Source organism: Vanellus vanellus (assembly GCF_965231255.1).
Source record: "Vanellus vanellus genome assembly, chromosome: 5".
Taxonomy (NCBI): Eukaryota; Metazoa; Chordata; class Aves; order Charadriiformes; family Charadriidae; genus Vanellus; species Vanellus vanellus.
The window spans coordinates 51,232,577-51,254,684 of NC_138910.1; the positions used below are offsets into that span (position 1 = coordinate 51,232,577).

A 22,108-nucleotide genomic window follows, 5' to 3' on the forward strand; every position below is an offset into this window, starting at 1 on the left:
TGTGCCTGTTTACCTCTTGTCCTATCACTGGGCACCACTGAAAAAAGACTGTTCCCATCCCCCTGGCACCCTCCCTTTAAGTATTTGTAAGCATTAATAAGATCCCCCCTCAGTTGTCTTTTCTCTAGACTAAAAAGACCCAAGTCCCTCAGCCTTTCTTCATAAGAGAGATGTTCTAATCCCCTAATCATCTTTGTAGCCCTTTGCTGGACCCTCTCCAGCAGATCCCTGTCTTTCTTGAACTGGGGAGCCCAGACCTGGACACAGTACTCCAGGTGTGGCCTCACCAGGGCAGAGTAGAGGGGGAGGATGACCTCCCTCGACCTGCTGGCCACACTCTTCTTGATGCACCCCAGAATGCCATTTGCTTTCTTGGCCACTAGGGCACATTGCTGGCTCATGGTCATCCCGTTGTCCACCCGGACTCCCAGGTCCCTTTCCACAGAGCCGCTCTCCAGGAGGTCACCCCCCAACCTGTACTGATGCATGGGGTTATTCCTCCCCAGATGCAGTGCCCTACACTTGCCCTTGTTGAATTTCATAAGGTTTCTCCCTTCCCAACTCTCCAGCCTGTCCAGGTCTCTCTGTATGGCGGCACAGCCTTCTGGCATGTCAGCCACTCCTCCCAGTTTTGTGTCATCAGCAAACTTGCTGATGGTAGACTCTATCCCTTCATCCAGGTCATTGATGAATATACTGAACAGGACTGGACCCAGTACTGACCCTTGAGGGGCACCACTCATTACTGACCTCTAACTAGACTCTGTACCAATATAATGGGTGTATATTGAGTTGGCAAGAGATGTATATAGAGTTGGCAGGTGGTGGTGGTTGGCTTTTCTAAGCTTTTATTGAAGCCCTTTTATCAGACAGGGCAAGTAAACAACCATCAAAATCTGTTCCCACAGAGTGCAGGGGTTTAATCTGGCTGTATCAGAGCTTGTTTTCTTCATAACCTGCTGCAGTGATTTTTTTTGGAGGTAGGAAGTGATGCTCACAGTTCTGAGTGTCAGGCATGTGGAAGCCACTGAGAGCTGCTGTGTACTTCTGAGGACTGCCTAAGCTGCTGCCAGTCCCCATATGGCTCCTGGGGGCAGGACACCCCAAAACTGCCAAGGCACTGTGCCACTTCTGGAAATGCAGGAATGGTTTTTGACCTGGCCTGTAGCATCAGAGTGGTGTTGTGAAATACCAAAGGCACCTGCTTTTTTTCAAACCAGTTTCTCAGTTGAAGCTTTGGACTTGAGCATTGGTGAATTTTGTAAGAACTAGTTTTGGGGGTTTATTTGGGGAGTTTTGGGGGAGGAGGATATTCTGGGGTTATTTGTCTCCTAGCATTGTGTAGTGACAATAATTTTTCATATCCTCTATTTTTGAGGTGCCAATTTGTTCAGGGGGCAGGACAGGATTCTTGCTTGTATATAAGCAGTTCAACAACTTGCAGAAACTACAGGTGCTTTTAAGTTTTGAAAGGCTGAAATAGCTAATTTTGAGAGCTGTTTTTACAAGCACATTGTTGTATTACTGCTGTGTAATTTTGGAGTGGTTTGCCTTAGTAACTGGGTGAGAATTCGTATAACTGGAAGATTTTAAAGTCTTTCTGATTATGTAATGAACATAATTTTACAGAAGAATGAACAGAAACAACTTCGAGGCAATGGAAAACCAAAGGGGTTTGAAAATTAGCACTTTCCCTGAATTTCTTTGAAATTCTTTTGCTACAAATTTTGATTGATTTTGAAAATTAGAAATTAAAATAAGTTCTTGGTTCATATATCCCATGTGTGGGATGGGTGCTCTGTTTTATTTTCTTTGTGGTGTCTCTCAATATTTTAAAGAGGCTGAGGATATGACTTTGCGGGGGGGGGGACGGACACTAAAGGAAAGAGAGCAAGGGCTCCCCTTATACCCTTTATTTCAGACCTTCCTTTTTAGTGATCTAATCCATAGCTGTGTTATACTGAGCTGCTGGAGAGCGACTCTACTCCTGCCATTTGTCGGAGTTCATCTGTGGATATGCAGAAGGAATTGCTTTATGAAAACTGGAAAAAAAAAAACATAAAAGGATGGATGCATGGCATTTGCCTGTCCAGTGGATACAGCTTGTACTATAAAATCCTGGATTGCAAGGTTCCCTCTGAGTGTTTGCTTGTACCGAGTTGTGTTAGGGCTGCGCTGTTGAATAAGCCAGACGAAGGCACATTTTTGTAGTGCTGTTTTTTCTTTCTTTTTAGATGATGCCTGCGCTGTAACACCTGACTTGACCCAAGACCATGGATTTTTAATTGGGTGGTTGCTGCTCACCAGGACTGCTTTGGAATAACCAGTTGTGAGGTGAAAGGCCATGCATCCTAGTGTCGTCTTTGGGGCCGTGCAGATCCCTGCATCTACCTCTTCCTGCAAGACTGTCAGCTGAAGATTAGCAAATAACGTAGCGAGTGTTTGAGAATTCAGCAGAGGAAGCAGAAAAAAGGGGGGAAGGATATAATCCCAGCAAGCTGTAGTAGGGGATTGACTGCTGTGCTTCCAAGCCCCATCCTTCCCAAGTCAGGTATGAGCAAGTCCTCTTCCATGTAGTGCACTAGGATCTCTTCCAGTCTCCTGCAGCTTCCCATCTAGTCCATGGGGATAATTTCCTCCCTAAGGCCCTGCGAAGGGATTTGAATTAGTCAGAGACGTGTTTTTTTTTTTTTTCTTCCCCCCCCACACACACTGCAGTGCCTTGCTAACTTCAGAGCCAGGTCAAACAGGGTATAGTTGGCAGGTTACTAAACAACTATTTTTATTTTCCCCTTTAGCTTTTATGATGGACTGCACTCAAGCGAAGCTGACATCCCAGGAATTATGCTGTGGTACCATGGGGCTGGTCTGGTGTTGAACAGTCACGCGTTCTGTCTTTCAGAATTTGCTTTTTTCATTTGGAATATGGAAGCATCTATTTTTTATGAATGTGGCCCCTTTTGATAAGGTCTCTTCAGCTATAGCACTTATCTCGGGAAAGGTAGAGCTATGAAATTTTTTATAAATGTATATAAATGCTTCAATTCAGATGCTTCAACTAGTTTTTAGAAAGGCTGATAGTTTAATTTGCTATGGCTACGATGAGTTCAATTTTTAATTATTTTTTTTAACGTGCACGAGTTTTAGTTCTGTTTAAGTTATTGCAACTGATGTTAAGGTTTTAGCTTCACTGCTCTTTAAGTTGGAGGGAGCAATTATGTCAATACCAGTATCTTTAATGCCGATGTGTAATATTTGTAGCCACCTGTAGATGGTGATATGCTCCACTCCATGCCTTGGCGGTGCTGGATCCCACTTCCCATCCACCTGAACGAGTGAATTGCCAAGCTGGATGAATTGCATTTAATATGCCGTTTAATATCCTTCTTATTTTTATTTTTGTGAGCATGTGGGACAACCTTGACATTCTTTCCATGCCCAAAGCATCTTGGCCTCATCTCGGTTAGGATAAATTGTGCGTGGACTTGTCCTTATGCTCGGTAACTTGTAGAGGTGTTAGTCTCTTATAGTAATCCAGCTTAAAGTAAAATGCAGGTTATCTGAGGCTTATCCACTTTTCATCTACTCCCCCCACCCCCAGCTGAGTTTTTGTGTGTACTTGTGTCCAAAATCACAGCCAGGCTTTGCATGGGATCCTAGAATCTCCTACCAAAGCACAGGCAGCCAGCCCTAACGACTGTGCTTTCTCATACAGGAGGGGGTTTACAGCTTATTGGAGAAAACTGGTTATTGGTGGTGAGCTTAGTGGTGGTAAGAGTTGCACCTCAGTTCTCGTATGCGATTTCATGGTGGTTCTGAGCTGATCTGAATTATTTTTTTTCCTGGCTGCTTGAGTGGAGCTCACCTAACCTGTCTTAGTGTGTGGATGTACTGGTGTATGAAGATGCACTGGTGTAAAAGTAAAGAGCAGCACTTCTGGCGGTTGATGAGGAATGACACACGTCCAGCGTCACACAGCAAGCCTGTCCCAGAGCCAGCAACAAAACCATTTGTCCTACAGCTTTGATCTAATTGCTAAACTGAACTCATAGCACAGCAGGCAGCAAAAACAGCCCGGACAGCACACTGCCGCTCCCTGTGTTGCCGGTGTGACTCATCCATTGCCTCCTGCTCCCTTATTTATGCCTGTTGTCCTTTTGTGTCCCCTTGGAAATGATCCTGATGAACAACAACTGCCAACGCCTCTTGCATTTGTGGCAGCAAAACTCCAGCTGATCCACCAGGGCTACTTAAAAACCAGATTATTTGCCTTCCCCAGGCATTTGTTGCTGGTGCCGTGGTGTGGAGGCTGCGGTGGTGTAGCTCGGCGTGAGCAGGCTGGTAATGGTGTCCGGCAGCTTCCGTGGGCATCTCTCCAGCCCGGCTGGAAGAGGAGCCGCTCACCTCCCCTCCCAGCGAGGGCTGGCAGGACCCGGGGAGAGGACGTGCTCCGAGTTTTGTGCAGAACAGGGACCAGAGGAGTGCCTGATACCTCCTTTTTGGGAACATGGTCAGGTTTTGTAGCACAGCGCTGGCCGGAGCCGTGCTGAGCCCAGCGTAGGGGAGTCCAGTGGGGTCACTGTTCGTGGGACAGGGGCCAGGTGGGCGCTGGGCCATGTCTGGTGTGGCGGTGACACCAGCCCACAGCTTTCCCAGCGACTCCCAATTGCAGGCGGCCAGGAAGTGAGATCACGGCTCGGGCGGTTTAAGGGAGGCCGGGAGCCTTCGGACACCCAGCAGAGCCGGGGCAGGGTCCGCTCCAACCCCGACGGGGATCCCCGACCCACCGCCATGGGCCAGGGCAGGCTGCCGTCCCGCCTGGGGCTGGTCTGCTGCCTGCTGCTGCTGGGGGGGTCGGGGGGCCTGGGGAGCCAAGCAACGCCGCGGGGGCCCTGGGAAGAGGAGCAGGGCCCTGTGGCAGAGGGGGGACCATGGGGCAGGGTGAGGTACGAAGCTGTGAAGAAGCACTTGGGAGCTGTGGGTGCACTCTCCAAGCAGTATTGGCAGTACCTGGCATGCAAGGTGTGGCGGGAGGGCTGCGAAGAGGAGGAGGAGGAGGAGGAGTCCAGTCCCGGGCCAGGTAAGCACCTTTCTTCTTCCTCTCCCTCTCCCATGCCGAGGTTCTAAACAACCCACTTCCCCCAACACGGGCGTCTGTGCCCCCAGCACTGACCTTCCCTTCCCAAGGGTCGCTGCCCTGGATGTCCTCGTTCAGCATACCCCAGGTTGCCACAGACACTCTCCGTGCCTACCTGAGCCACCTGCTGCCCGTTATGTGCTTATTTCCCCTCCCCACAGCTCAGACTGCCTGGTGGGTCGGTGTCTGACCCCCTCCACCTGGGAGGAGGGCTGTTGTTGACCGGGCTCAGCTGAGCATGCACACAAAATACAAAAGAAGACACTTGTTGGTACATCTCTGCTCAGACCTCTGTCTTTTCCAGGGTGGAGCTTGCCTCTAGTGGGCCAGGATTACCTGGAGATCCTCTCTGCCTGGTACTGCAGCTTTGGGAAGTGCTGCAAGACAGGAGACTGCAGGATAACCAACAATATCACAGGTAGGTGCTGTGCTGTACATGGGAGACCCCAAGCAGTGCATGCCTCTGTTGCTTCTCCCTGTTGTCTCTTCTGTTGTTTGCTTGTGGGCTTTTCTTCTTTTAAAGTCTATTTTAACAAGTAAAGGGCATTTCTGAGCAGATTGCTGAGCTGGTGGGAAGGTGAGGGGCTGAGCTAAGTCCTGTTTCCCGTTCTGTATTTGTGGTTCTGAGACTGCAAGAGAGTTTGCTCCTTACTGTACAGTGTATCTGCTCCAGTTTGCCATGAGCCCTGTCTTCATCCAGTAGCTCCCAGGCATGTGCAGTGGGATCCAAACTGGCCCAGTATCCAGCCCCAGGTCAGCAGGTTACACCCAGAGCTGCATGTAAGCCCCACGCAAGTGTCATTGCATTTTGCTATCTCTGAGACTTCTGGTATCCATACCCTCTGCTGGGAGCTTGTGAGGGCCTTTGGGCTTCAGTGCTCTCTGCAGTCATCAAATACCTCCTCCCCTTCCCGAAGGAAAAAAGTAGTCAGTGGAAGATCTGTGTCTTTTTGCAGTCAGTGGCTGATGCAAGCAGGGTACGGGCAGCCTGTTTCATTAACCCTGTGCCTTTAATGCCGCTTCAGACACTCTCAGACAGGCAGCCCCACCAGCAGGGCTGTGCAGGCTTAGTGCCTGACACATTATCTCCTTTTATTCCCACCTGCAGCAGTAGCAGCAGTGGGGCTTGCAAGTTAAAGCTGAGCTCTTGCTCTCTTTCCTGCAGGGCTAGAAGCAGACCTCAATGGGCAGCTCCATGGGCAGCACTTGGCCAAAGAAGTTGTCATCCGAGCGGTGCAAGGGTTCCTGCAGAGCCCGCGGCCAGAGAAGCCTCTGGTCCTCTCCTTCCATGGCTGGTCCGGCACGGGGAAGAACTTTGTGGCGCGGATGGTGGCCAGTCACCTGTACCGGGATGGGCTGAAGAGTGAGTGTGTCAAGGTGTTCATCTCACTCTTCCACTTCCCTCATCACAAGTACGTGGACTCATACAAGGTGAGAGCCAAAAACATGGTGTTGCCATGGGGACGGTCCAGTGTACTGGGTCTGGCTGGGATGGAGTTCATTTTCTTCACAGCAGCCCATACAGTGCTGCATTTTGGGTTTGTGAGTAAAACAGCATTGATAACACACTGGTGTTTGGCTCCTGCTGGGCAGTGCTTGCACAGTATCAAGGCTTTCTCCTCCCACTCTGCCCTCGCAGTCAGTAGTTTGAGGGTGTGCAAGAAGTTGGGGGGGCACACACACTGCACAGCTGACCCCAACTGCTCAGAGACTGGCTGGGCATCAGTGGTAGGTGTGAATGATTGCCTTTGCATCACTTACTTTTCTTTCTTTCTTTCTTCTTCCTCTTCCTTTTGTTTATTAAACCATCTTTATCTCGACCCACACGTTTACTTGCTTTTGCTCTTCCTGTTCTCTGCCCTGTCCCACTGGCTGGGAGGGACAGCGCAAGCACCTGTGTGGTGCTTAGCTGCCAGCTGGGGTTAGCCCACGGCATCCAGGCTCAGCCCCTGCACGATGGTCTGGAGGCAGTGGCTGCTACTGAGCTTCTCACGCTCCTCCCTGCTGCTCTGCAGGCCCAGCTGAAGAAGCAGATAAGCGAGACCGTGCAGCTCTGCAAGCAGTCCTTGTTCATCTTTGATGAGGCAGAGAAACTTCATTTCAGCCTCCTGGATGCCATCAAGCCTTTCATGGCTCACTATGACAACAAGGGCAAGGTGGATAACCGGAGATCTATCTTCCTCTTCCTCAGGTGATTTCTGGGACCACAAAGGGATGGGGAGGCACAAAGTCATAACATTTATCCCCCAAGGTGTGCGTTATGAGGGGCTCAGGCTGCAGAGGAGAGGAAAGAGATGTTTAGCTCCTCCAAGAGGTGGTTGCCTCCATGGTCAGTTTTGTATTGATGCTGGGCATCCTGCCTGGGTACAGGGCATTTGCAAGGAGGAGCTGAGGTCCACCTTAACTGGGACACCTGAGCCGCTGTCTAGGCTTTGAGACAAGGAACCAGTGAGAGTCAGAGCTATCTTGGCGTCCCCTTGCACCCTGGACAGCTGAGCAGGGAGATCCCATACTCCACGGAGCAAAGCTGGGGCTGCAGGTCTTGGTGGGAAGTTCTTGTACAATGTGGCACTGGTAGCTGGGAGTGGGAGGTGGGGAGTTCCCGCTGCCTGGCCATGGCTGCAGGCTGAGGTGCCATCCGTCTGCTGTGCTGTGAGGGACAATCCTGGCATCGGCTCACCCTGTGGTTTAGTGATTGGAGGTTGGTCCCTTTCCCATCCAGAGGGAGAAAGGTTTTTGGTATGTTTCCACCCCAGTGCTGTCCCCGACCCAGGCCTAGGTGGGACACATCTAGGCGGAGAAGTGGGACATCACAAAACTGAGATGTGAGGTAGGCCATGCCTGAAGTAGCCAGTGAGAAATACTAAGGAGGGACAAGCATCTTGGGCCCCCTTCAATTTAGGATTTACAGCCTTCAGCTTGGCTCTGACAAGAGGTGTTCCTACAGGTTGGAGGTAGGCAGAGCATTCGTTCTCCATCTCCCACCATCCAGGCGAATGTCCTAACCTCCAAGCTTGCTGGTTCTCCAGGGAAGTTCCTCTGCCTGTGGAAAACCTGTATCTGTGCCAGGCACTTGTGGAACTCGCCACATTTCAGTCCTACCTGCTTGGGCCTCCAGCAGGAGACATGGTGGAGGAAACAGATTCTCCCTTGTTGCTTGGGACAGAGCGAGATGTGCTGCCAGCTGTGCTGAGCTGACCTTGTGTCCTACCTAGCAAGCCGTGCAGGTTTGAGGGGGTGACGTCAGCCCCTTGGTGCTACCAAGCAGAGGGGAGCAGGGTGCCTTGAACTGTAGCAACGTGTAATCCTGGGGGGGTTTCATCATACCTGGTAGCGGTGTGACACAGACCTTTTATAGGAGAGCTGGCTCTGCCCCAGGACTCCTTTGGACACTGGCCTGGCCCCGCAGCTTTGGCCAGGTTTGACTGGTGGGGATGGGGTGGGACTGGCTGCCTGTCCTCAGTCAAAAGAGGCTGTTTCTCTTGTGGGAGCAGGAGCAGCACAAGCTCTTTCACCCCCACAAGGCAGTGGGGGGGAAACAGTGGTGGTTTTTTAATTTTGCCTCACCTCCGTTTGAGGAACAGGTCCAGAGCCTCTGACAGAAGAGGAAAGATGGGTGCAAGATCTGTGTCTCCCAGTGTCTCTCTGTCTCCCACCTACACAAGCTCTGCAGCCAGCTGTTTCCCAATATCGCCAGCTCACTGGTGGTGGGGCAGTTGGGGCTGGGGGCTCTTGCCTGAGGCTGTTGCAAACCCCTCGGCAGCACACGGGGACTGCCTGGCCTTGAACCGCTTTCTGAGGCGAGGGGCTGCCCAGGAGCCTTAATGACTGTCAGGACCAGTGTCACCCATCACGGAGCTGCCCCCACAGTGGGTGTCCAGAGGAGTCCTCGCATGGGAACTGCGCTGCTTTGTCCCTCAGGCAGCGGATGCTTTGTCCAGTCCTGGGCTGCCACTAGAATCCCTGTCCTCAACTTTTACTTCTGGTGGGACTCCTGCCATGCGCTCTGCCCTCCAACTTGGACTTTCAGGGGTGGCTTGTTGAGAGCTTGGTGCTGAGCCAAGTGTCACCCGTGAGGTCGATGGCATCCAAGCCAGGACAGGGGTCTGATGGAGATGGAGGGTTCTGCTGGCTCCTGGTCCTTCCCTGGGAGAGAAAGCAGCTGGCCCAGGGATCTGGGCTGGCAAGAGAGAAGATGGCTGTATAGACACCTATAGAAAGGGGCTCTTTGGGAAGAAAGCTGGTTCCTCTGCGAGTGTTTCAGATGCTGATTCTAAATGGTAAATCTTTATTGCCAACGACTGGTGAGACCTGTCTGTAGGGGAGGGTGCTGGTCACTCTCAGCAGTTCATCTCTAGGGGCACAGTTGAGTGACTTCCCTTTTGTCTGCAGCAATCTCGGTGGCAACACCATCAATGAGGTAGCCCTGGACTTCTGGCGAGCTGGCCGGGTGCGGGAGGAGATCTCCATGGAGTTCCTAGAGCAGCGGCTGCGGCTGGAGCTGCAAGAGCCTGCAGGTAAGAGTCAGGCTTGCTTGCGGGATGGCGTGGGCAGGCTGCCCGCAAACCTGCCCCTCTGCCCCAGCTCAGGGCTTTGCTTATGCAGTCCTATCCACCCTGTGCTGTCGCACCAGCCTTTATTCCAACAGGCACACCAGGAGGGAGCTGTGAGTTCTTCTGGCCCCTTTCAGCCCTGAAAATGGCCAGGTTGCGAGAGGCAGCCTTCCACCGCAGGGAAGTATCAAGGCTTCTCTGAGGATTCAGGCTTTTCTTGGCCTGAGGTGGGCAAGCCGTGGGGATGCTCTGTGTCCAGACTTAAGTGCTGGCCAGCTCTTCACAAGTGGAAGGGTGCCTCTCTCCCACCACATGTGGCTGGATGAGCCAAGACAGCCCCTCCAGGGAGACAAGCCCTGACTTGCAGAGGGATGCCAGCTCTCAGATGAAGCTTCTGAAGTTTTTGCCTTGCTTTTTGCTACAGAGAGCGGTTATGCCCGCAGCCACCTCCTCAAAGAGAACCTCGTTGATTTCTTCGTGCCATTCCTGCCTCTAGAGTACCACCATGTGAAGCTCTGCGCGCGGGATGCTTTCCTGGCCCGTGGACTTCCCTACACCGAGGCAGCCCTCGACGAGGTGGCCAGGATGATGGTGTTTGTCCCCAAAGAGGAGAAGCTGTTCTCTGCACAGGGATGTAAATCTGTATCCCAGCGCATCAATTACTTCCTTCCTTGAACACCAAGGTGGGAGGACTACACCAGTGGGTGACTGGGTGGTTCTGCACACTAGGAGCTGCTCTCCTTTGCACAAGGTCGGGCAATTGCACAGGGAAAGAGACTTAAACCCTTGTTGCTCCGAGGGCTGTCTGCAGGGAAGGAGGTGCACCCCCTGCCCAGCCTTACTGGTGGGACATGGGGACAGCCTGCGCTTGGCTGTGTTTGAAGTCTGTCTGGTGTTTTAAAGTCCCTTCCTCAAGCAGGTAGTAACCTGAAGTTATCGTGCTGTGATTTGGTTGGACATCCCCGCTCACAGGAAACAAAGCATCTGTCTTTGGTTTCGTACCATGTAGTGAAGGCCTTGGATAGATGAGTCCCATTGAGACAGCCCAGGAGAAGCCACGGCCTCATCACGGTCCCCACTTTTCTCTGTCACTTTACAAGATTGCGCAAAACTGTTTTGCTGGAGTTGTTTTTTTCTCTACCACTCTCCTGCATTCATGCGGGGTCTGCCCCTCAGGGACACGCGTGCGAAGGATCATAGTTTGTGCAGGGAGGCCCCTGTGTAGAGAAAATGACTGAATAATCTCCTCTGGAGATGTCAAATCCATCCCCTCTCGCTTTGGAGTGTCCCTCTCTCGTTGGAGTCTTTCGTTGTATGGAAGCAGCTGCAGGGATGAGGTGAACTTCTGCTGAAATAATTTTTCTAAGTAGTTTGGTGAAGAGCTTGTTTGTTTCATTGTGAAATTAAATAGGGGAGACTAATTCTCCTTTCAAGGGCAAAAGGCAGTTGAGGAGGATGGTGGCTGAAGGAACAGGCTGCAATTGAAATTTTTTTGTTGCCAAAAAGGCCAATGGAATCCTGGGCTGCATAGGGAAGAGTGTGGCCAGTAGGTCGAGGGAGGTCATTCTCCCCCTCTACTCTGCACTGCTGAGGCCACAACTGGAATACTGTGTCCAGTTTTGGGCTCCCCAGTTCAAGAGGGACAGGGAACTGCTGGAGTGAGTCCAGCGAAGGGCAACTAAGATGATTAAGGGCTTGGAGCATCTCCCTTATGAGGAAAGGCTGAAAGAGCTGGGACTCTTCAGCCTGGAGAAGAGAAGGCTGAGGGGAGACCTTATTATGGCATACAAGTATCTAAAGGGTGGGTTGAAGGAGGATGGAGCCAGGGTCTTTTCAATGGTTCCCAGTGACAGGACGAGGGGTAATGGGCACAAGTTAGAACATAAGAAGTTCCGTTCAAATACACGGAAACACTTCTTTATGGTGAGGGTGACAGAGCACTGGCACAGGCTGCCCAGGGAGGTTGTGGAGTCCCCTTCTCTGGAGATTTTCAAGATCCGCCTGGATGCAGTCCTGAGTAATGTGCTCTAGGCAATCCTGCTTTAGCAGGGGAGTTGGACTAGATGATCTCTAGAGGTCCCTTCCAACTCTGAAAATTCTGTGATTCTGTGAAATCAGGTTTTCAGGGATGCAGTAAGCTTGGGATTATTTTTTTTCCCCCCTCCCCCCCCCAGTATATTGCATGCTGTGGGGGTTTTTTTGGCTGGTATCAGCATTACTACACCAAGGGGCTGTTTGCTGTCTGGGTACTTGCCAGGTGATAAGTACGTTACAGCAGGACCAAAAAAATTTCAACAGTGTTACAGGAATCGCTTTGTGACCTCTAGGTCAAAACTCCCTTCCAACACCGCTGGGCTGGGGCGATGAGGTGACACAGCACATGCCAAGGACGGGGCTTAGCTCCCAGGACACCCCGTGTGCGGACCTTTGATCTATTTGAAGCTTTGAACCTCTCTGCGGTGCCAGTGATGAGCAGCATGACCTCTGGGAAAAGATTGACCAGACACACTTACTACTCCTGCAGACTTTGAGTTTGTGTTTCCCTTCGGGCACGCTGGCTCTGTTATCTAACGAGGCTTCATAGTCCAAGGCAGGAAGATGAGCCAGCTGCTTTCTTACTGCTCGGCTGATGCAAAGTTAGTTTAAACTTACCTGATGCCTCTAGCTTGGTTGGACCTTAGGGCCTGTGCCAGCGTGTGCTGTTATCAGGGATTTCTTAGACATGGGTTGGTTTGTTTTATCACCTGGGCAGAAAGTTTAGAAAGTTGTTAGTTAGTTGCAGGTTAGTTGCTTAGAAGGTTGTATAAGCCAGGATAACCTATGATTTTTTTTTTTTTTAAATAGATAAGAATCTTCAGCTGTCTGGGTTAGACTGATGCTGTTTGGAATGGAAGGGAATCGCTCTGTCAGCCCTTTTGCCAGTGCGGGGCTGGTTATGAAGGTGGCACGTTAAGCAGTTCTTACTCTGTTACCGATTAAGGAGGTGGTGGTGTTACTAATGAGGGCAACTGTCAAACTGATGATGCAAGACTCTGTGCTCTGCCAGGTCACACTCATGTATGTTTAAGAATTAAGTGAGTGTTTGATTATGCAACCCCAACAGCAAGCACCCCTCTCCTCGCACTGCTCCACGGCAACATTAAGTCTGATTTTAAAGGCGTAAATAAAGATACTGCTTTTCTTTGCAATCTGGCAGAATTAAATTATTTCCCTTTTTAACAGGGTTATAATCATCTTGTCTTTTCTACTCAAAATAACAAACTTCAGGTTAGTGCTGAGCAGCTTCAAATATTCCTTAAGAAAAAAAAGCAGCATACGCTCAAGTGGGTTTTTTTTTGCCAATAAAATATTGCAACCTTTATTTAAAACAAAATGCAAATTGGCAAAACTTTGTGGAACGACAGGCAAAGAGGCCCTTCAAAGGGCCTTATTTACATCAAGTTTAACACTGTTCGCAGTTCACAGTCAGACGATAGTGAGAGAATTAAATTAGAAAAACAACCAAAATATATTACAATAACAATTAAAAACGAAAACAGTTGACAACACTGGTAGTGATTGGTGATTAACGTGTTTCATTTTAATCCATTCCTGCCCTCAATGAATTCACTACTGATACAAACAGCGTGCCAAGCCGGCTTTACCTCCGGTGCGCGACAGACACATTTGGAAGAATGACCTCCTTTGGTACAGACATTTCTTATCATGTATGTATTATAAATAAGACAGATGTCCCATAACCTCTTATTTCCTACCACCAGGGAAGAGGCTGAAGGTTTTGTTCTACACCACAGGCAACTGGAGTGCAACCCCAGTGCCCATCCGTGCTGGACGGTGCCACTTGCGCTAAAGTGGGAGGTTTCCGAGCATGCTGTAGTCGCCACCCTTCGGTTTTCCTGCTACTCATTAGCAGTGGGGCTGGGCTGAGTGTTATAAAAGAGAAGACAGCAGCCTGATACATTCGCAAAAAAGATCTTCTGGATTCATTAGTGCTTGTTGCAGCTGCTGATGCCCAAGAGCACCGACAAGCAAAATGCAGCGCTCCTCAGCTGCTTGGGGAAGCCTGCCTTAGGTAAGCGGTACAGACATCGGGCTCTGGATTTCTTTCCTCTGTGACTGCACAGCGTAACCCATCCTACCTGCTCACACACCCGCTGCTTTTTAGGGAGGGGCTGCTCTGTTAACGCAGCAGTTTTGGTGCAGCTATGGCCCCACGCCATGGAGTTTAGTTCCTGCTGCCTGCAGAGCCGTGTGCCATAAAACTCTTGAATAAACACACCTGACGGGGTGTCAACATGTGTGTGTTTGACTGTCTCTCACTGGCACAAGGCCAGTGGTGGTCAGGAGAAATGTCCTGTGTGAGGAGAACGGGAACAGAAAGCCCCTCCCGCCCCTTCCCCATCGCGTTCTGCATCACCAACACTGCTCTGTTCAATTCTGCTCTCCTAGCAGCTAAGTTTGATGCAGTCCCAAGACCCAGACTCTTAATTCAGCTTCACCCCTTTCCACGCTAATGAAGAATATAATTAAATCAAAGTGCTGCCAGTCAGACAGCCGAGTGCACCACTTCTGGGGTTAAAAAGGGTGTACAGTGCAGGAAGAAAAGAGAATTGCACCTGTGAGGCAGCTAATTCCCCACAGTAGCTAGGAAGAGAAAGTGCCCCACATCAACTCACTGGTGTGAGTGCATGCTTTGTGCTTGGCATTACCAGGCCCTATGTGACGCCATCCCCTGTTGCAAAGAAGACTCCTTTAAATTCTATCCCATTATCCCATACTAGTGCAAGTGAGAGAGCCCGGCTGCAATTGCATCCTTACCCCACAAGGCCTTCTGACAGTGGTGAGGAAAGGAAATGCAGTATGAGTTTATGCCTTGTCCCCTACCCTAAACAGTGGAGCAAGAGGTGCTCTTCACTAGGACAAATAAGAGGGCTTCACCATCTTTATGTTACTTTGAACATACTGTGCAAGGCTGAAAGCAGAGAAGCTGCTACAGTAGAGACCTTTAAGGCTGAACAGAAAGCCAAACCTAACGAAAGGGAGAAGGAACAGTAACAATTTTAGGGGAGCAGCTGTGGCAGGAAGAACTGAATGGTGGTTTACAGCAGAACCAGCTTTCCCAGATACCATCCTTTTGCTATCCCGCCAGAGGGCAAGGGAGAATTCCAATTTGGGAATAAAACACTGTTGGGCATCAGAAGCAGCAGTAATTCTGCAATCTCCTATTCAGGGGGGAAAAAATGACTGTCAAGTCAACACTGCCTCTGCCACCATCTGCCTACCTGATGTGAATAAGACAACAGGTAAAAGCAGAGAAAATGCTCTCCGGAGGAGTGGTGACAGGGAAATCCCCTAATTCCACTGTTCTGTGTTCTCCCTCCACTGGAGGGATCAGAACTGAATGGGCTTCTGTGTTGCCCACAGAGGTTGTGGAGTCTCCATCCTTGGAGTTGTCTGGACATGGTCCTGAGCAGCCTGCTCTAGGGGGCCCTGCCTGAGCAGAGCGGTTGGACAGGGTGACTTCCAGAGGTCCCTTCCAACCTCAGCCATTCTGTGACTCTGTACAAGCAGATGGCTGCTTCAGCTGTGTTACTACCTGCTGCCCTGTCCCTCTGCCCACCACCTCTGCTGTGGGGGAGGAGAAACCAGGCCGTATCTGAAAGGAAGCAGCGATGACCAGCAGAAGGGAACCAGTCCTTTGTTGGGGCATAGTGAGTTTCTTCAGAAAGGGCTGAAAGAGGGGAGTTTTAGTAGTTCGAAATTCCAGGACTTGTTTGCTATTCTACCACTTTTGCTGAGCTTTTCTGGAAGACTGGCATTCAGGGAAAAAAAAAAAGGCCTTCTTTCAAAATAGTCATCAGAATGGGACTAATAGCCTTAAAATTTTCTGGTTAAAATACCCTTCCCCTGAGAATCACTTCAGTTTGAGCCTGTTTGTCCTAGGCTGAGTAGTAGTAGTAGTACAATGATGAAACCACGCGATTGTCTGCCAGGGCAAACAAGACCTGCCCTTCTGCCCCGAAGAAAGCTCCCGTACCTTTTCAATCCTTTTGATTGTTTGAAAGGCCACATGAAGCAATACCACAAGCCGCCTTCCCTTTGCGGGTCACCTCTCTGAAGGCAGCCAGTTTGGTGTGCAGCGGTGCACACCTTCAATAAAGATGACTGAAAGAGATAAGGTAAACTACAAAAACCCTCAGTAAAGTCTACGAGATAACGGTTTGGTACTCGGCCTCACGGCTGGGCTGAGGGCTGCAGGAGAGCCTGGGCAAGCTGAAGATCCTACTGCAGAACCAGACAGCAGACTTCCTTGGGTACTGCTAAGCCAGGATGAGTAACACACGCTGTGTTTTCATTTGTCTCCACTTAGGTACCAGCACACTGGAGTAAAACTGACTTGTAGGAATAATTAATTCACTTGTCAGTTGGGGTGAGGGGGTTGCTTTTTGTTTGTTTGTTTGTTTTTTTCCACCATTTCACATCCTTGGGACAGTGAAGCTTAACATGGTCCATTTTTACCTCACATACTGCTCCACTGGTGCCCGTTCAAGCATCCTGACACAACGTTGTTTACCACAGACCAGTAAAAAAATGAGGATTCTCACACACCAGCCCATTTCTAAAGATTTTTCAGGCTACTGTCTCACTATGTTCCATGAAAAAAAACAGGGACATGCACTAAGACACCCCAGCCTACTTCCAAGCACCAACAGGGCAATGGTTCTAGACAGAAATAGACGTGCCCATCTTCTAAATTCACACCTGTGCCCCAGCTCAACTCTAAATGCTCAAACTAAAAGCAGAACAGTCACACTTTAAAAAACAAGTTAAAAAGTGTTTTCTCCAAAAATAAAAGATTTAAGGTGCAAAGCAAGCCAGACCCTCTATCATCACCAATAGCGTGAGGTGAGCAGCAGCATGCAGGGTAACGTGTATTTGGAGCCAGGTATCAGGCCTGTTTTCTTCCTCTTGCAAACCCAACGGTTAGTTGGGATCTTCCTACTTGCCAGTACATTTACATCTCAGGGAGCTGTGCCTATACGCAGAAGACTGGTTTTTTGAGGCCACGACAGTCTACAAAGAGCACTAGGACCAAGGAAGAGAACTTTAACCAGGTGACAGCTTTCATTCTGGGATTGTCAGTAGGCATCAGCCATCACAGACTATAACCCAGTAGGAGCTCTCCGAGGCAGAGCGGTAACACGTTGTCACATCTCAGGCAGAGGAGTGCACAGTTTATACACGTGTTCCCTATGCCACAGCGTAAGATTCTGGTCTAGCCTTTAAAATACAGGAATAAATAAAAAAAAGATGGCCATGATTCCCCTGTGTGCTGATCTACCTACATCACCTTCATCTGCAGGGAACCTGAAAGCCTGTGAGACCGGTAAGCACTAGAAGAAATATCAGGAAGCCATCAGTGTGAAGTGTTAATGTTATGCCAAGAGTATGGACTGGTCCAGGGAATCCTGCCGCAGCGAGGGTGCGTGGCAGGCAGGCGAGGCTGTACTTTCTGGCTCTCCCGCTGGCCCCGCAGCGCTGTCACTGCTGAAGGAATGTGGAGAACAGCCAAGGGTGGCGGAAGCTCTGCCTTACCTACCATGGGTCCTCAAGGTGATGAAACTGAATTGGGGAGTCAACCTGGTAACAAGTTAAAAACAATCTAGAGCTTAAAAAAAACCAAACCCACCCACCCCAATAACAACACTGGCAAGTTGTGCAAGAGCCCCAAACTACTCACAAAAGACCATCAAGCAGCACCCGTGCTAGACCACTAGAAATAGGTATTGACTGAGCAAAGGCTGTGTGGTGGGGAAGGGGGTATTCCAGTGGTAAGTCTGCCCAGCATCCCTGACGCTTCCAATACAACGAAGATGAGAACATGTGGTGGATGAGGTGGACAGGAGGGAAAAGGGGATAATTTCATATATTAACTAATTTTGCAGTTCTCATTACAGCAGCAACAGTGCTGTGGAAGTAAGCCATCTGGGCTAGTGCATCCACCTCCAGCAGCTCTGAATACTGTCAGTGCATTAGACCTTTCCCCCAACCGCACGCGACTTCCCCCTTCAGAGCTACTCCAGCTCAGACTGCTCGGCTGTTGGGACCAACGGAGCCCCAGTGCCTTTCATTTTGCCTTGTCAGGAGGCCAAAGCATGCGTTAGTGCAGACAGGGGAGGATCTGTACAGCCGAGTGGCCTGCAGCCACTCCAGTACTCCAGCTATCACACATCATCCTTCCCAGAGTGAGAACCTGCCATCGATTCTCCTGCCTCTCCCATGGAGGAGCAAGGAATGTCCTTCCCTTGGCATACCAAGCAGATCCGACTAACTAGGTAGGGACAAATACTTGATGTTCTGCCCTTTACAGCTTTAATCTACCCTCTCCATCCCCATTTTTTGAGATGAACCTGTAAACGTGAGGAGAACTCAGTGATCTGAGGTACTTTCACATACTCAAGTATCAGTCTTTCCTTTTGAAAGCATCAGTACAGAAAAAAAGTCCCCCCCTCCCCATGTGTATTTCTCTTACCCAGATTGACAGTAGCTACCTTTGCACCACATCGCTGATTTCTTGGACACATGACAATAAGTTATTAAGGACGGGGTTTGCCCCAGGGATGCTAGCAGCTGTTGAGGACACCTGCAGTTCCTGCAGGCTGAGTTCCAGTTTGCTCACGGCTTCCCGGAAGGCAAATTTGTTGCGTGTATGCGGGATGCAGTCCACGTAGCCTGAGCAGTAATCCAACAGCTGGTGCCCTGTGTCCACCAGCTGGCTGTTTGGTGTCGGCTCGGCAATGGCACTCGAGAGAAGATCTGCGCACTCCAGCAGTGCTTCCTTGCTGATTTTGTCTGCGGAGATTTTCTCAGCTGCCTGTTTGGTCTTTCTTAGCGCTACTTTTGCGCCAGCTGTGCCATTGGCCATTTTCACTGGGGAGGTGGAAGACGATGACAGAGGCACTTGAGGTGGAGGCATCACGGGCCTCCCAGATTTTCCACCAACAGGTGCTGCTGCTGCCTTCTTACTCCCTTCGCTTGATTCCAGTCCGTGCTGCGCTCCCGCCATGTTGCTCAGCTCTTCTGCTGCATCTGAGCAGGCAGCTGGCTGTTGTAGGAGCCTCATCACTGGTGGTGGAGGTGGAGCACACTTTGGTTTTACCCGTCTGGGCCGGTCCCTGTCGCCGGAAGAAGTGACCTGATGCTCAGATAAGAGCTTAAATTTATTACCCTGAGAGTCTGTGCCAATGAGCTGCACGTCTGCTGGAGTGTGTTTTAGAGTGGGTGAGATTAGGACTGGCACTTTGTGGTTGTGAGTGGTTGGAAGTATTGCTGCAGCCTTTACTGGAGATGACCACCCTGGTTTCTCGCCATCCTCAAGGGCCCCTTGCTGCGGGCCACTGTTTTTTTGTTTGCCCTTAGGAGCTGCCGCTAGCCCTGGACCCTCCTTTTCTTCTGATCCAGAGGGGGTTCGGAAAGGGAGTGCTGTGGCACCCCTTGGCAAGAGTTTTGCTTTTGGTCTCTCTCTGGTCAAAGCGGGGCCTTCTTCAAACCTTTTGGGAAGCAGGTCATTGGCCCTCCCTGTGCTCTCATCAGGCTGAGAGGAGGTGGACACTGTCCGTTCCAGCTGGATTTTTGACCTCTGGGAATTTCTGGGAAGGGTCATTGCCATCCTATCCTGCTCTGGAAGCCCTGAGGACATGGAAGATGTAGAGTTTGACCTTGGAAAAGGCTTTGAAGCTTCTTCATTGCCAGTGGGTTTTCCTGCTCGTAAACCCAGCGTCTTTTTAATCAAGCGTGGTGTAAAGAAACCAGTGATGCCCGACCACCCACCACCAGTGCTTACGCCCCCACCACTGCTGGTACCAGTGCCATCATCATTGTAGAAGGTCCTCTGGACAAAGCCACCACCATAGCACTTTGGTGGCGCCAGGCTTGCATCCTGCTGCGTGGGAGCAAAAGAGAACCCATCCACATGCTGCAAGGAAGCAACAGATGAAAAGTTACCCGTCAGCTCGTATTTCTTATGGGGCTGATTCTCCATCTCCCGGAAGGAACTGCTGCGCTTGGGAGGTGTGGGAGCATTCCTCTTCTTCATAAAGGAGCTGAAGAAGCCACCTTTTCTGTCCCTGGTGAAAGTGGTCTCTTTGGCATCCTCCAACAGGCTGCTGGGTGACTTGTCCCTCTGCTTGCGAGGCAGTGCAGGAGACCCACTTGTTGGCTGTGTGCTTCTGATAAAACCTAGACAGAAGAAACAAGTGTGAATCTGCAAAATCAACTTCCATTTCCACCTGCCTATCCTGCAGCGGGCTTTATGAGCCTGGCGTACTTAGCTGCCCAGGTTCTGCAGAGAGAGACTGAGAGAGGAAGGTAGCACTTATTTTTGTGCAAGGCTGGTGTGATTTTGATTTTTTTTTTTACTTTTTTTGCACTTCTGCATGTGTGACTTGTCTGTTGTCTATACTGAGAAGGCCACTTAGGAGAGAGTTCAGGAGGAAGTAAAGTTGCTCTTTTACTCCAGTTTCTTATTCCCTTCCTGTAGTTTTTCCTCTTTCCTCAAATACCACAAGTACAAAAGAAAATCTCTAGTTGTGTTGTCAACTTTACTTTTGAAGCTGTTATTTTAAAAAAAAGCAGCAAAACTAAATTTGATAGAAAAAAAAAATGGGATTTACTAAAGGAACATTGAACAAGCTGCAGTGTTTTCTATTTGCTAGTAAATAATGGGGCTGCTGAGGTGGCCAACAGCCATAATGACACAGCCGCGCAAAGCACCTTCCCATGTCACATTGTTCTGTCATCTTCTGTTTCTCTAGCAATTAACACCAGCAGCAAGACTATCCCACAACACGTGGCTTCATTGCCACTGTTCCAGTGCCCATACCTGGTGCTGAGCTAGAGGCTGAGTGCTCCACAGTATCTTGTGTTCCTTCAATGTTCTCCTTGTTCTCTGCCTGTTTCTTCAGTGTTCTAGTCTTGGAGGGAAGCATTGGTAACCGGGGCAAGTAAGGAACAATGGATGATGAGGAGGCTGTTCTTCCAAGCTCCTCTGCTACCTCTGAAGGAAAAAAAACCCAAACAACAAAACAAAAAGGGAATATTTGGAACAGAGACTGGCAGAGGAAGGGGAAAAGAAAATCTGGGTTTTTACTGCAAACACAGACTATCAAGAAGAGATACATGACTGAGAAATACATAGTTTATGGATTTAGTTTTTGCTCAAGTCCAGAGGTATTCAGGGTGAGATGTTTTTCATAATGCTTTCAAACTCATCTACGTCTTTATAAATTCAGAAAAAAAAACAACAGTGGTAGGCTCTGTACAAGAGGCCCGGTATGAATCTAGCTCTCTCCTGGGTTAAGGGTTGCTCAAGAGCTAAAGCCAGCACTGAATGCATTTGCCTCTGTTTTTAATTAAGGTGCCTCCTGCTGATGTTCCTGGAATTCCTTGAGAGTTGTCTCCTCTCTGGATCTGGATCTAAGCTGCTTGGCTTGAGGCAAAGCACTGCACTCCCTATGAGAAATGAAGACTGCATGTTTTCCTCCCAACATCAACACAAGGTATGGGATTGAAAAATACCCAAAAAACCCCACAACCTCCTGGCCACACCTAGGCTAGCATTTGCGTGGGCCGCCTGATGCACCTATTATAGATCTCCCTGGTAGAATTCGATCTGATGTGTTTTTTTTTTCTGTAGTAGGGAAGTGGATTGATCAGCTTCATATTTAATTTAAAAATTTAGAAGATGCTGAGACAGTTCTGCTTGTCTGCTGTCTCGTATCACACTTCTCAACAGTATTTACCTCCTAATTGATTACATTTGAGAGCTGAGCTGCACAGATTTGCTCCGAGGAGTGGTTAAGTAGAAAATCCAGAGATTGAGGCACAGTTCTTAAAAATGAAAGCTGACAGAATAATATTTCATGACCTAATTGCTGCAGTCAGTAGTGGACTGTGATGTGCATACATCTTTCTCTCTCTCAGCATAACTCACTATTCCTTACTCTTCGGTATGGGAAAAAAGAGGTTTCCTCTAACAGAGGTGACAATATTCTTTAGATTAACTCTTTGGTATCTTGGTGCTCAAATTAATTACTATACTGCCTGCAATGGTATATGATTAAAGTTTATTTAGTATTTGTGCACCAATTAAGAGCATATATTTGCAGACTTTTATTAAGAAATTAAGTAAGGGATAAAGCCTCTCACAACCTCTACAGCTAGTAGATGAGCCTCAAGAGCCCGTCCATAAGAGATAGCCCTCTAGGGGATAAACTCCAGTACTGTTTCAGAAATAAAGCAATAGGGGCTCTCACCCTCTGAGATGCTGGAGTCATGGAACATGGTTTCAAAGGCCTGGTGGGTCTCAGCAAAGGAAGGTCGGTCTGGTGGGTTCCACTTCCAACCTGCAATGTGAGAA

General features: G+C 49.5%; 2 protein-coding genes across 3 annotated transcripts in view; one reads left to right on the forward strand and one right to left on the reverse strand.

Annotated features, from left to right (window-relative positions):
• Positions 1–4,791: 4,791 nt before the first annotated feature.
• On the forward strand, positions 4,792–10,572 carry TOR3A (torsin family 3 member A; the record flags this gene model as incomplete). The annotated part of the gene is made up of 6 exons (XM_082483868.1): positions 4,792–5,080; positions 5,442–5,555; positions 6,303–6,568; positions 7,153–7,328; positions 9,530–9,654; positions 10,115–10,572. The coding sequence occupies 6 exons, from the start codon at positions 4,792–4,794 to the stop codon at positions 10,363–10,365; spliced, it is 1,221 nt and encodes a 406-aa protein (XP_082339994.1). The 3' UTR covers positions 10,366–10,572.
• A 7,656-nt stretch (positions 10,573–18,228) lies between these two features.
• The window catches only part of ABL2 (ABL proto-oncogene 2, non-receptor tyrosine kinase), a gene marked incomplete at its 5' end in the record, with an annotated part of 44,604 nt that continues 40,724 nt past the window's right edge, over positions 18,229–22,108 (reverse strand). Inside the window, 4 exons of one of the 2 annotated variants that reach the window (XM_082483867.1) lie at positions 18,229–19,380; positions 19,696–19,929; positions 20,573–20,746; positions 22,005–22,094. In XM_082483867.1, coding sequence (XP_082339993.1) covers positions 18,239–19,380; positions 19,696–19,929; positions 20,573–20,746; positions 22,005–22,094 — 1,640 coding nt within the window. In that variant the 3' untranslated portion in view covers positions 18,229–18,238. Of the gene's footprint in view, positions 19,930–20,572; positions 20,747–22,004; positions 22,095–22,108 lie in introns of both variants that reach the window. The other variant, XM_082483866.1, reaches the window with a different exon arrangement.